The following is a 14,771-nucleotide window of genomic DNA, read 5'->3' on the forward strand; positions in this document are numbered from 1 at the left end:
TCTCTCTCTCTGCCCCTCCCCTGTTCACACTCTGTCTCTGTCTCAAAAATAAATATTGAAAAAAAATTAAAAATAAAATAAAATAAAAGGCATGAGGAAATTTCACCAAAAATTTCTAGCGTCTTCTCTTAGATTTTTAAATACTTGAGAACCCAAATTTATTCTTCAATCTAAAATGACTCTACTACCTTCTCCCCAGTGCCAGAATCATTATCATTTTCCGATGGGGAGAGGGCGTATTGCGATAGTGTTTATTACACACAGCATTTGGAGGCCAGAAGTTTCTTTAACATTTTTGATTACAGTGATTCACATAGCATACAATTACACATTTTAAAGTGAAAAAATCCAGTAACTTGGCATGATTTCTGTTCGCTTGTTAATAACCACGGGAAGGTTGTAACTCCCTCTCCGCTAATAAAAGGAAGACTCTTTTGGGAGTAAAAATAGCACCAGCGGGAAAATGTAAGAGAAAAAAAAAAAAAGAGACAAATCCTCATATGAGGAAACATGTTCCAATAATACCTTTTTACAGGCATTATTGAGAAAGTGCTAAAAACTTCCAAATGTTAATCATCAAAAATTGTACGACACGTTTTGCCTTCCAGAGTGTTAACACCACAGCAATGGGATTGTTTTTTTCTATATTCATTACCAGATCCTTTTTGATTGATAGTATTTAAAAAGGAGAAAGCTTTCTTGTAAGAGCAGTTCCCATACAACTTCACATTATACAAAATCTTATTAGTCAGAAATGTGACAGACGTACTCTCTGAGCTATTTAATTTTTTTTTTCAACGTGTATTTATTTTTGGGACAGAGAGAGACAGAGCGTGAACGGGGGAGGGGCAGAGAGAGAGGGAGACACAGAATCGGAAACAGGCTCCAGGCTCCGAGCCATCAGCCCAGAGCCCGACGCGGGGCTCGAACTCACGGACCGCGAGATCGTGACCTGAGCTGACGTCGGACGCTTAACCGACTGCGCCACCCAGGCGCCCCATCTCTGAGCTATTTTTACGAAAAAATAAATAAATAAGATTGAGTTGCTGCTTTTTCATGCTTTTTTTAAACAATTTTTTTTGTTACATTTTTATTTACTTTTGAGAAAGGAGACAGAGCACAAGTGGGGGAGGAGCAGAGAGAGAAGGAGACACAGAATTCAAAGCAGGCTCCAGGCTCTGAGCTGTCAGCACAGAGCCCAACGTGGGGCTCGAACTCATGAGCTGTGAGATCATGACCTGAGCGGAAGTCCAATGCTTCACTGACTGAGCCACCCACGTGCCCCAGGGACAGAGAAAAAATTTTTAAAGGATTTTTTTAAATGTTTATTTATTTTTGAGAGAGAGAGAGAGAGAGAGAGACATAGCGCAAGTAAGCGAGGAGCCGATAGAAAGGGAGACACAGGATCTGAAGCAGGCTTCAGGCTCTGAGCTGTCAGCATAGAGCCTGACACGGGGCTTGAACCCACCAACTGTGAGATCATGACCTGAGCTGCAGTTGGTCGCTCAACCGACTGATCCACCCAGGTGCCCCTCATGATGCTTTTGATCATAACCGTGACCATATTGATGAACAAGATGATGGAATAGCTCTGATTGTAGTGAAGACGTTCTTTCTCATTTCTTCATTCAGCTGTTCAGAAATACATTTTGCCTTCCCCCTGTGTCTGGTAAACTGCTAGAAGTGGAAGAAAGCATCATGGGAACACACCACATGTACTCCAGGGGCACCTTTTAAGGACAAAAAAATGAGTCTGGTCGGCCCAGAAATAAAGAGCCTTTTGAAACACCACGGATATGTGGCTAACTCCAGGTTAATACTAAGTCAATGGTAGAATGGAGCTAGAAGTTCAGCTGTCCCTACTCCACATGTAGGGCTCTGTTAACTAGAACGTAAGGCTGGTCTGCCAAAACAGTTGAAAAGTACAGCATCACAGACTCTCCATACCGTTTCTCAGCTAAGACTGAAGTTGGATAAGCTCTCTTGATTATTTTTAGCATTTATTCTGACCTCCAGTATCTTTCTTTCCTGTTTTGTTTTTTGCCCTTCTGGCTGTTACATACTTCTCTCTGTTCTTTACATCAACAGCCTCGTCATTTTATCGACAACTTCTTCTCACAAATACTGTATGAAGGCAAACTACAAAGTTGGTCATAAATTATTGATAGGTGAATCCACACGCAATCGTGAGATGAGTTTTCTTGAATTTCTGTGCTTCTGATCTGAAACCTGTTAAAATACAAAGAGGTGATTAGAAAGAACATAAGAAACACTGTCTACTGTCTATACAACGCTGAACGAAATTGGCAAGGATCTTGTGAAAAGAGTTTCTGAAGTGTCCATGTTATTGCAAAAGGAAATTTGAATTTAGATTGCATTAGTTTTCAAATAGTAACAGGATAGGCTTCATTATTAACGCATGAAAATGACTCAAAAATTTTTTAAGAAAAACACTGTTACATAAAATGAATAAAGCTCCTGACAAATAAGAAAAATCACTCAGTATTCCATAGAAAGTTCTTTGTTGATCTTTCAACCTCTCACCTAGAAATATATTTATCAAATGAAACAACAGGCTAGTGAAATTATCTTTGGGTGTATTTAGTGAACAGACCAATCAGAGGAGCTATTATTGAGAAATACTTAGCACTAATGAAGAATCATAGATATCGAGCCCATTTAAAGGCAGGGAAAACAGCATTATGTATTTTAATTCATTCTGAAGACAGAGTTGTATTACAATACAATGATAGACAATTATGATAATTATCATGGTAAGTGGGTGTATGGCCCTGTTCTCTTTGCTGAAATAGAAGAGTTCTCCTGAAAGGGCGGCGTTTATCAGTCAAGCTTGAAGGGCATCACTGAGCCTCACCATAACAGCTACAGACTGGTACTCTTCATCTTGTGTATCTATCTCTTCTTGGCCCTGAGGCTGGAGGATTGAGAGAATTCTTTTGTAAAAATGACTAGGCTAAAGCAGGAAACAGCCTTGATTTAGGCCTCGTGGAAGAAAGCCAGGAATTATAAATAGTGACAGATTAGATTTGAGAAAGAACCAAACTGAAATCATAGAACTGAGAAATTTACGACACAAAATTAAAAAATTAATGGAGGTTTTTAGCACCAGATTAGCCATAGATGGGGGAAAAAAAACTAGTGAACTCAAAGATATATGAGAAGTAAATATCTAAAAAAAAAAAAAAAAAGGCTGAAAGACTCAGGAAGAAGCAGAGAAGACATACAGAATATTGAGAATGGGTCTATAATGTATATAACTGGAATCCCAGAAGAAGGGAAGAATCAACATTTCAAGCAAGTATGGCTGAGAATTTTCCAAAGCTGAGAAGACATCAGATATTAAACATACGTTAACCTTCAACTAGATGACCTTTCAAAACACCAAACCAAAAAGAAAAAAAAAAAAGAAAAATATGGCAATATCTTTGAATGGCCAAGACAAACAAACAACAAATTTTCAATGTTATGCTCAAAGAAAATATTTTTTGGAAAAATTGAAATAGAAACAGGTTTAGACAAACACGGAGAATTAAACTCTCAAATTTCCACTCTAAAAGGAATCAGGGAGTATTCTTCAGGGTAAGAAAAATGGTTGGAAGGAGAGGCAGAAGAAAATAAAAAGCATTACAAACCATAAATATGTGGAAAAATCTAGAGGAGATGACTATATAAATCTACTGTTTGTTAGGGCTATATTTTTTATTGAGTCCAAGAGGGTCATCAATTGTTGATAGGCCATTTATTGACCTAATACTGTGAAATAAATCCATCCAAGATGGGAATTTAATAGAAAACCCTGCAGAAACTGGAAAACAAAGGATTCATTCGGTGCAGAAGTCAATGAAAATTAAAATACCACACAGAAAAGACTGTCAGAAGTGCACGTCTCAGTCTCGCCACCAGGTGAAAGATGGGAAGAAAAAATTATATTCCCCAAGAAGTTGCCCCAGAAGTAACTGGCACTTACATAGTTCTATCTGAATCCATAATACGAGTGTAGTTTAAACAAAACAAAACAAAACAAAACGAAACGAAAAACCAAGTAGAGTGTTTGAGTAATCTCACATTTGTGGTGCTTCTCTCTGACTGGCAGAAACAAATGCTAATCCTTGACAGACTTTAACTTCAGCTGAGACCTACAGTGATTATAAAAGGACAGCATTTGTAAGACAGGTGCCAATTGCAGAGATATTAAAATGTGGAAAATGATGTGAGAGCATTAAATAAACTCCACAAAAATAATAGCATGTAAATTGAGGAGGGAGTACACAGAGTAAAGTAATATTCTAATATTTTTTATATTGCCAGGGAAGAACATTAAAAAACAATTAAGATTTGGGGCACCTGGGTGGCTCAAGTCGGTTGAGCTTCTGACTCTTGATTTTGGCTCAGGTCATGATCTCAGGGTCATGGGATAGAGCCCCGTGTCAGGGTCTGTGCTGATGGCATGGAACCTGCTTGGAATTCTCTCTTTCTCTCTGCCCCTCACCCCTGCTTACTCTCAATCTCTCTCTCTCTCTCTCTCTCTCTCTCTCTCTCTCTCTCACACACACACACACACACACAAACATTTAAAATAAACCAAACAATTAATATTAGACTTTGATGAGTGAAGGATATTTGTTGTAATCTTTAGAACAACTACTAAAAAATTAGCGAAAGAGTAAACTCTAAATTATTATAAGAAAAAATGGGGTAGGGTGTGCCTGGCTGGCTTAGTGGTTGAGCCTCTGACTTTGGCCCTGACTTTGGATCCATGGTCATGATCTCACCATGCATGAGTTTGAACCCTACATCGGGCTTGCTTGTGTCAGCACAGAGCTATTTTGGATCCTCTGGCCCCCTCCTCTCACTGACCTCCCCTGCTCATGGTCTCTCTCTCTCTCGCTCTCTCAAAAACAAATAAACATTTTTAAAAAATCAAAGAAAAATGGAGCAATAAAAATATTAAACAATTCAAAAAGAGGAGAGAAAGAAAAGAAAAAATTCATAGGATGGACCATACACCTGTACAGTATAAAAATTCTAAATTTAAATGTGCCTAATAATACAGCTTCGGTGCATCAACTAAAATGGTTACAGAATGGTAAGTAGAATCACAATGGGAGACTTTAATATACTTCTCTCTGTAGGGAAAGAAGATAAAAGATAAAAACCAGAGAATTGCAATCACACAGAGTATGTTCTCTGACCATAATGGAATTAAGCTGCAACCCAAAGCAAAGGGATAATTATAGAAACACACAGGTATTTATAAATTAAGAAATGCATTTCTAAGTCTACGGACCTATGGACCTATGGACTCGGCATGGAAATTAGAAAGTATTTGAACTAAATGAATGGACTCGGCATGGAAATTAGAAAGTATTTGAACTAAATGACAATAAAATACATTAAATTATAGCCTTAAATGCACATATTTGAGAAAAAGAAAGAGGGATTTCATAAGTCAAGCATTCATATGAGAAATTAGAGACAGAAGAGCAAATTCAACACAAAGAAACTGAATGGAAAGAAGTGGTAAAGATGAGAATTGAAATTAATAAAAGAAATTTTTTTAGGGGCGCCTGGGTGGCTCAGTCGGTTAAGCGGTCGACTTCGGCTCAGGTCATGAAATCGTGGTTTGTGGGTTCGAGCCTCGTGTCGGCTCTGTGCTGACAGCTCAGAGCCTGGAGCCTGTTTCCGATTCTGTGTCTCCCTCTCTCTGACCCTCCCCCGTTCATGCTCTGTCTCTGTCTGTCTCAAAAATAAATAAACGTTAAAAAAAATTTTTAAAAAAGAAAAATTTTTAAAGGCACAGAGGAATCAACAAAGCTGAAATTTCTTTCTTTGAAAAGAGAAATGGAATTGGAAAAGACACCTGAAAATAATGGGAAAACAAACAGGCTCACTCTCTCTCTCTCTCTCTCTTTTATACACACACTCACACACACACACACACACACACACACACACACACACACAAATAATAGAAACTGAAAAGGAAAATATAATTCCATATTCTTCAGATATGACAAAGAAACTAACTGACAATTACAGTGAAGAAGACCTCAGCACTTTGTGATAGTTAATTTTTTGCATTAACTTGACTGGCCACACCCAAATTAACATTATTTCTAAATATATCTGTAGAAATGGTTCTGGGTGAAATTAGCGCTTGAATCCGTGGATACATGAAAGCAGATCACAGACCCCAATACGGCTGGGCATCATCCAATCCACTGAGGGCTGAAATAGAACAAAGAAGCCTACAGAAGAAGAGTTTGCCTTTTCTTGCTTCACCGTGTGAACTGAGACATCTCAGGGTAGCTCGTCTCTACCCGAGTACTAGGTTTTATACCATCAGCTCCCCTTGTCAGCAGCCTTCCATACCTGAACGGAATTTATGACCACAGGCTCTCCTAGGTCTCCCGCTTGCAGATGGCAGACTGTGGGACTTGGCGGTCTCCCTAATCACATGAGCCAATTCCTGATAGTCAATCTCCATGGATAAATTATTCCTCAATGTCACGTGTAGCAGTCAGGGTTCTTCAGAACCAACAGGCGATCTACATAGATCTTTTTCTAAAGAATTCTGGCTGATACACACACAACAGGGAAGAACTTACAACTAAGCAAATGCAAACTATGTGTCAAAGAACTCTGTAAAATGTAAAATGTGTTGCTTTTACAATTAAGGATAACAGCACGCGGCACACGTATTTACTGGGCACGGGACATTGTGCTAAGTGATGTTACTTTTATCTCCTTTCTTTACCTTAAAAGCCCACCAGGTAGTTACTATTTTCATTCTCATTTATAGATGAGGAGAAAGGGGCTCAGGTGGGTTAACCAACTTACCTAATTTCACACAGTGAGCGGACCAAGCGTTGGCTCAAGCTGAGAGCCAACTCCAAAGCCCATGCTCGTAGCCAGAGTTTTTACTAACAGTGACAGCTCCCCCTAACTGGACAGCTGCCGACATGTGCAAATGCCCTCCTCATAAGAAAGCTGAGGCACGTTTGTGTTAGTAACACTAGATGACCACTCAACTCTTTTGGACTGTAAAGTCCTCCTCTACTGTCTTCTTTTCTTTTTTTTTTTTTCTTTTTCCTGATTCACTGGTTGTCTCTCGCTATCATTTTTCTTTCTGCCTCTCTTTCTTATCAATGGCCCACAAATCAGATTCTTAACTGGTTGGCATGCTGTTAGCTTTCTGAGAAAGGGCATGAAGCTTTGTCTTTCCAGTTACTTACAAGTCAGAAGAGAATCTCGAGCCGTCCTCCCAGAGCCATGGTCCTTCAGTTTGATGGCGAGAAAGCCCTATCCAAAATGAATTATCGGGTTGAGAAGACGCTTGCTTCATTATGAATTCCTGTAGGAAAACATAAATACAAACGCATGTCCAAGAGTGGTAGAGAGAATGAATAGACAGAGATGATAGACAAAATAGATGGGGAAAAACTCTTACAGACGTTGAAATAGAGACAGCAGATTGAATCGCTTTGATAAAGAATGCATGCACAGGCTGGCATCAACCTAGAGAAAAGTGCCAACCATTGAATGCCATTGGGTGTTTCCAGAAGCATATTTCATTCCTTCAGAGTCGTTATTGTTTAATTTTCCAATGAAGAACAGATCCGTAACATCAAAATCGTACAGCCTCCTTCCAACTTGCCCAACAAAATCCAAAGATGACAGAGCCCTTCGGCAATTTTCATGGATGACAAGCCACTATCTTCTCCTCAGATTGACTATATGAACTGATATGATTTTCGTCAAGAAATGCTCTGCAGAGTTAGATTAAAAAAAAAACCTATAAAAATAATTTAGTTCTATGGCGTGTTTTATGAATAAGTAATTTGAAGGGTTTTTTTTTCAATTTTTTTTTTAACGTTTATTTATTTTTGAGACAGAGAGAAACAGAGCATGAACGGGGGAGGGTCAGAGAGAGGGAGACACAGAATCCGAAACAGGCTCCAGGCTCTGAGCTGTCAGCACAGAGCCCGACGCTGGGCTCGAACTCAAGGACCGCGAGATCGTGACCTGAGCCGAAGTCGGATGTCCAACCGACTGAGCCACCCAGGCGCCCCAGTAATTTGAGTTTTAATGACGACATTTGAATTGTTGACAAATGAGAGAAACATCTATGAGCCCGACCAACTTCCAGTGTCCTTCTCCTTCCTTGCCATAATCTACTTCCATTAATTTTCATGTGAACTACAACCGTTAGGTGATGTGGGACAGAAACACAAAAATTGAGAGGAAGTGAAAGCAAAGGTAGAAGTTATAGATTGTTTAGATGTATGAAGTGTTTCCTGACTATTAATTCCTACTCATAGCCCAACTGAGTCCTACCCTTCATTCATGATGCATTATAAGTCCCACTTTTTCTGTAAAACTTTATTTACACTGGCATGTCTCTGAATTCCTATGTCATCTATTGCCAATACGAGATATTTAGCTTTTAGCAGCTGTTGGGTTGTTACTTTCTTCTTACAAACTATGTAAGCATTGAACTTGCAAGGTTACTTTTTAAACCTCTTTTCCTTTCCCAGGATATTTCAAGCAGTAAATGATTTATAAATATGTATTATTATTACTGCTATTTTTCCTTGATCATAATGCCGACAAGGGAGGGAATTTTCTATTTTACTCCACCAACTTGAAGAATTGAAACCCAAACCCACAAAAATGAGGAGTGGTCTGATTATTACAGTCAGGCAAACTTGGAGTGGAGTGTGTTTGAACAGATTTGTTTTAAAGTGAAACGTATTTACTTTTAGAATTAATTAATTTTAAAAAGCACATAGGAGCGCTTGGGTGGCTCAGTTGGTTGTCTGTCTGACTCTTGATTTTGTCTCCGGTCATGATCCCAGGGTTGTGGGATCGAGCCCGTGTTGGGCTGAGCATGGAGTCTGTTTAAGATTTTCTCTCTCGGGGCACCTGGGTGGCTCAGTTGTTTGAGCGTCCGACTTCAGCTCAGGTCATGATCACACGGTTCGTGGGTTTGAACCCCGCAACGGGCTTTGTGCTGGCAGCTTAGAGCCTTGAGTCTGCTTCGGATTCTGTGTCTCCCTCTCTCTCTTCCCCTCCCCTGCTCATGCTCTGACTCTCTCTCAAAAATAAATAAACATTAAAAAAAAATTTTTTAAAGATTTTCTCTCTCCCTCTGCCCCTGTCCCATGCTTGTTCTCTCTCTCTATATATATATGTATAAAATAATAAATAAACATATATTTTACCCATTTAATACATGCTATTATTATAATTATGGAGGATAAGAAAAGTGACTTTCTTTTAGGGAAAATTATCATTATCTGGAATCTACCTTTATTTTTCTGCTCAGTAGAGACCACAGATAATTACAAAACTCAAGTCTACACTTACCAGTTCTTTTTCACTGTCTATCTTCAGGAGATTAGAGTGCAGTTGAGAGCATTGTTTTTTACTGCTATTCCAGGAAGCTAATGATGTCCTAAATAGGTAACAGTTGTTCTCATGTATGATCCAGTTAGGAGGACAAGAGTTGGAAAAAACTCCTGGAAATAAAAAGTAAATACAATGACATTCATATCATACCAATTTACTCTTTCAGGGCAAGCGACCATTCATCCCGTGGACACTGAATAATCAATGAATTGCCAGTGATAGATTTCATTTTCAGTTCAAACTATAGGGCTATGAGTTTTGCAAGTTTTTTTATTTATTTTGAAAGACAGAGACAGAGAGGCAGAGAGAGAGAGCGAGAGAGAGAGAATCCCAAGCAGGCTCCGCACTGTCAGCACAGGGCCTGATGAGAGGTTCTATCTTATAAACTGTGAGATCATGACCTGAGTTGAGATCAAGAGTTGGATGCTTAACTGAGCCACCCAATCACCTCAATAAGGATACAATTTTTATGTAAGAGACCATAATAAAATCCTCCATTCATTTAAATTTTAAATATAAGTTGAATAATTATAAACAGTGTTTTAAACAGTCAGTCCTCCTTTCCCTTTTGATTTGTATTCTATTCTTTCAAATTCAGTCCAGACCCCCCTTTCTTCATGATAATTCTTAAAACAAATCAACTTAAATCAATCTTTGAGATATACAGTAATTTCACGTTAACTTCTTTTAGAGGTGTGAGATCCAATTAACAATACAGCTTTCCAAAGCAGAAAAGTACAAAAACAATGATTCATATTATAGAATATCTCTGTTTTGTATCATTAGCTACGTGATACAAATAGGGAGAAGATATGGGTCCAGAAATGGAAAATTGAAGTCAAAATATTGTCACAGTCAATTATGATGCAATTAGAAATAAGGGTAAAGTGCATATCAAACTGTAATAAAATTAATGAAATTGTATGATTAAAGAAAAACAAATATAACTGGAGTTTTCAAGAACATATCTGTTAGGTCTATCTTTTTGGCATGTGCTCAATTTAGCCTCTTCATTCTTAGCACATTTTCCCTTCTTTCCTTTTTCTCTGCCTTTCTTCCTGACATCCTATTTCCTATTCTAATGACATTCCTTTAAAATGTCAATTCTGGGGGCGCCTGGGTGGCTCAGTCGGTTAAGCGTCCGACTTCGGCTCAGGTCATGATCTCACGGTCCGTGAGCTCGAGCCCCGCGTTGGGCTCTGTGCTGACAGCTCAGAGCCTGGAGCCTGTTTCAGATTCTGTGTCTCCCTCTCTCTCTGACCCTCCCCCGTTCATGCTCTGTCTCTCTCTGTCTCAAAAATAAATAAACATTAAAAAAAAATTTTTTTTTAATTTTTTTAAATGTCAATTCTGAAAGAGGAGAGAACACATTTCTTTCCTTTGCATCAAGTTATACCATCATCTATAGATCGAAATACATAGAAAGTGATCAATTAGTTACTGATTTCAAAAAAAAAAAAATCCAACTTAGCAATGCCTGGCCAAAAGCATGGGATATTTATATCACTTTATTATATATATGATAGGGGCATACTATTGTGAGATAATACTGATATGTGCTTTCCCTGAATGCACAATCCCTGCATGTAAAAGTGCTCTCTTTACCCACCCTACTCCAGGTCTTAGCACCAATAAATGACCTTTCTGGATTAAAGATTCCACTCATCTTTTAACTCTGCCCTTGCCTGTGGTTGTGAGAGCCTTGGTAGGAGCCACACTGTCTTCTAAAGATGATTGTGTGGGTTGACTGTAGTTCCCTTTATTTCTTGATGGAAAGTTGTCATTCTTCAATGGGTTGCTCTCTGAATTGGGTCTCCAAATAGCTTCATATACCAACAACAATTATAGTGACAGAAAAAAAAAAGTCATTCTACTATATTTGAAAACATAATTCCCAAACCCATATTTTTGTTGGAACACAAAGGGATATATTCTTGATTCATGATAAATAGAGAACACATTGCTGATTGAGAGGTCAAGATAGATAGATAATAGATAATAGATAGATAGTGATGATAGATAATAGATAAATAAATAGACGATAGATAGATAGATAGATAGATAATAGAATAGATGATGGATAGATTAAATAGATGGAAAGAAAAAAAATAACTTCCATGAAGGCGTAGTAAAAACGAGAAAAAAATCAAACAAGTAAAGAAAGAGTATGGAAGAGAAAGCAAGAGGCAAATGAAATAGAGTCAATTAGAGCATGACAGATTTGAAATAGTAATTAATCTATCCTTTTTCTGTTATTTAAAAATGAGAGGGGCGCCTGGGTGGTGCAGTCGGTTAAGCGTCCGACTTCAGCCAGGTCACGATCTCGCGGTCTGTGAGTTCGAGCCCTGCGTCAGGCTCTGGGCTGATGGCTCAGAGCCTGGAGCCTGCTTCCGATTCTGTGTCTCCCTCTCTCTCTGCTCCTCCCCCGTTCATGCTCTCTCTCTCTCTCTCTGTCCCAAAAATAAAAATAAAATAAAAAGTTGAAAAAAAAATTAAAAAAAATAAAAATAAAAATGAGAGCTCCTTGAAAAAACCCCAAAGGCACAATAATATGTTATTGACAATAGAATTTGTGAGATATAAAATCTAAAAGAACTCGTTCACCCATCACAGAATGTCTGTTTAGTAAGTGCCTCAGGTAATTCCTGATATTATTCAAGGGAACCTAGATTAAAGATCAGGTACAAAACAATTTCCTTAAATCATAAGATTCATAAAAATAGTTATAGTCTCTTTTTAAAAATTTTTTAATGTTTATTTATTTTTGAGAGAGAGACAGCACGTGCTAATATACAGATTACGTTAGATTATGCATGTCAAGCTCTTAAAAGTGTGTCTGGCACAGTATACATGCTTATCAAATGTCTGCTGTTGTTGTCGTCATTGTTGTTAATTTCTCCCCCCCCCCCCACAAATACTTACCCGTGGTACCCAGGACCACAGCTGTCACCAGTATTACCAAGCATAGGATTCCCAAGGTCACGGCAATGGGACGCCAATAAGGAGACGTAGCACAAGTTCCTAGGAAGCCAGAAGGAACAGAAATTAAATGAAGAAGTAGGGTGAATCACACGGCACTTCGGTTCTACAGTTCATCAAAATCTGGGACATTCTGATGTGAACCATTATACGCAAATAATCTAGTCATCTAGGATTATCTGAATTTTCTCTCTCCTTTATCATACCTCATCAGGTGCCAGAACTGTAATTTCAGCACATGCCCTGACATCTGTACACTCCTAATTTTAGTTTCACATTGACGTCTATAGGTCCTGACACTATCAGGATTTCTGAAATCCCACTCGTTTTCTTTTAATTTTTTTTTAATGTTTATTTATTTTTGAGAGAGAGAGAGAGAGACAGAGCATGAGCATGGGAGGGTCAGAGAGAGGAGGAGACACAGAATCCGAAGCAGGCTCCAGGCTCTGAGCTGTCAGCACAGAGCTGGACGCGGGGCTCGAACCCACCAATGGCGAGATCTTCACCTGAGCCAAAGTTGGACGCTTAACCGACTGAGCCCCCCCCCGCCCCAGACGCCCCTGAAATCCCACTCATTTTTATAAAAAACAGCTTAATGTGGGGAAATAGCATGGGTCCCTTAGGGCAAACTTCTCTTTTCAGTTATTTGTTGCATAACCTTGGGTGAATTACTCCCTCTGCTTATTCATTTCTCTTTGTGAAAAATTGGGTAATAATACCTCAGAGGATCATTGTGGGAACTAAATGGGCTAGCACATAAAAGCATCTCGTCCAGAGACTACTAGGTCATTATACATAACTCACTGTTTGTCAACAAATACGTAGAAACTTGTACCTGACTCCCTACCTCTTACATCATCCAGTTTGCCAGTCCTCTTAAACCAGTTGAGCAAGAAAAGAATTGCATAAGTGGTAAAGAGCAAATGAGCAAGGTGAATGACCAGAAAGCAGAGGAGTGCAAATGCTCATGTCAAAACTTGTGACAAAAATCTTCTCTTGATAACAGGAAACTTATTTTATGTTAATGCACCGCAACAAAGACTATAGCTCTGCCTTTGACTGAGAATAAGCAGTCTAAGTGTTTCAGAGAATTGTATAATAGGAGAACCATAGAGGACACTAAATGGTTCATTCTGTGAAGAGAGAGATTTTTCAATGTCTTTCACCATTTTCACTCTTTTTATAGTACGTTTAACACTCATATCCTGTTCATAGGATCTTTTCATCTAACACACATTTCATCTAACACACATTTTCTAACGTTAGTATACAAAGACCCCCCACTTTTGATAAAAAAAAAATCCAAATCAATTTCTTGTCACAAAAAACCACATCAGATTCATGATTCCAAACCCTATGACTTCCAACTTGCCTTTACCACTAAATCAAATATTTGGATTTTTTTCTTGTCTATCTTCCATCTTTTTATTCTTCTCTTTCTTATCTTCAATATTCTGATGTTGTTGACATATACTTCTCGAAGTTTCCATGACTTCCATTCTACAATTTACGCCTTTCTGCCAATCAAGCAACAAGACACTCCCACTAAAATTTCTTCATCTTTGCATTCATCACACTTATGTACAGTTCCTTAGTGCCGAAGTGTCTATTTCTACAGAACGGAGAAATTGTAGGTATTTTCTGTCATCATCATCATTATTTTAAATACTAATAATTACTCATCTAATATTTGCCATGAGGAAAGGCTTAGTACACTTTCAAATATCCTCAGTGATGTCTGAGAACCTTTTAAAAGGTTTTCCTCCTACAAAGCACAAATCTTTCAAATTTTCTCCACGTAAGTGTTTTAGTTGATGACAACAAGAATGTTGAAGGCAGAAAGAAAAAAATACCTTTCTCTAAGACCACATGTCTCCCAGTGACGCCTTGAGAGCTGAAGTCTAAACGAGTATAACCATCTTCGTCCAAATTTTCTACCTCAGAACGGTATTCCATTGTTCTACTGAGTCCCTGAATTGACACAGCATTTGCGAGCTCCTTCTTCTTTTCTGAAGACAACTGCCTGTGGACAAAAGAGGATGTATGAGTCAAATCATGTGGGATAGGCACTTAATGAGTTTTAACAAGTTGAGCTTGAATAGTCCAATCAGATAGTCAAAGGCAGGAAACGAAAACAATGCTGTGTTGAGTTCCCATTTGTACCTTTAGTTTCTGTTTCTAAAATTGATGACTCTTTTTTTTTTAATTTTTTTTTCAATGTTTATTTATTTTTGGGACAGAGAGAGACAGAGACAGAGCATGAATGGGGGAGGGGCAGAGAGCGAGGGAGACACAGAATCGTTAACAGGCTCCAGGCTCTGAGCCATCAGCCTAGAGCCCGACGCGGGGCTGGAACTCCC

The 14,771-nt window shown here is 38.5% G+C and overlaps 1 protein-coding gene across 4 annotated transcripts; it reads right to left on the bottom strand.

Moving 5' to 3' along the window:
* Positions 1 to 1,301: 1,301 nt before the first annotated feature.
* On the bottom strand, positions 1,302 to 14,445 carry CLEC7A (C-type lectin domain containing 7A). Of its 4 annotated transcripts, XM_047868444.1 has the most exons (6): positions 14,265 to 14,445; positions 12,355 to 12,453; positions 11,118 to 11,255; positions 9,391 to 9,542; positions 7,257 to 7,375; positions 1,302 to 2,229 (listed from the first exon to the last, which is right to left on the bottom strand). In XM_047868444.1, the coding sequence occupies exons 1-6, from the start codon at positions 14,365 to 14,367 to the stop codon at positions 2,094 to 2,096; spliced, it is 747 nt and encodes a 248-aa protein (XP_047724400.1). In that variant the 5' UTR covers positions 14,368 to 14,445; the 3' UTR covers positions 1,302 to 2,093. The 4 variants fall into 4 exon arrangements, with proteins under 4 accessions (XP_047724400.1, XP_047724401.1, XP_047724402.1 ...); XM_047868445.1 differs by lacking the exon at positions 11,118 to 11,255; XM_047868446.1 differs by lacking the exon at positions 7,257 to 7,375.
* Between the last annotated feature and the right edge of the window lie 326 nt (positions 14,446 to 14,771).

The sequence above is a fragment of the Prionailurus viverrinus genome, chromosome B4, assembly GCF_022837055.1.
Source record: "Prionailurus viverrinus isolate Anna chromosome B4, UM_Priviv_1.0, whole genome shotgun sequence".
Classification (NCBI taxonomy): Eukaryota; Metazoa; Chordata; class Mammalia; order Carnivora; family Felidae; genus Prionailurus; species Prionailurus viverrinus.

What these genes read in the sequence shown, in the direction of transcription:
- CLEC7A (XM_047868444.1), bottom strand. Translation starts at nt 14,367, where the DNA reads ATGGAATACCGTTCTGAGGTAGAAAATTTGGACGAAGATGGTTATACT. An exon ending in TGTGGTCCTGGGTACCACGG is followed by an intron (nt 11,256 to 12,354) that starts GTAAGTATTTGT and finishes TGGTATATGAAG; the next exon opens with CTATTTGGAGACCCAATTCA. An exon ending in CAAGGCTCTCACAACCACAG is followed by an intron (nt 9,543 to 11,117) that starts GCAAGGGCAGAG and finishes TTTTATTTCCAG; the next exon opens with GAGTTTTTTCCAACTCTTGT.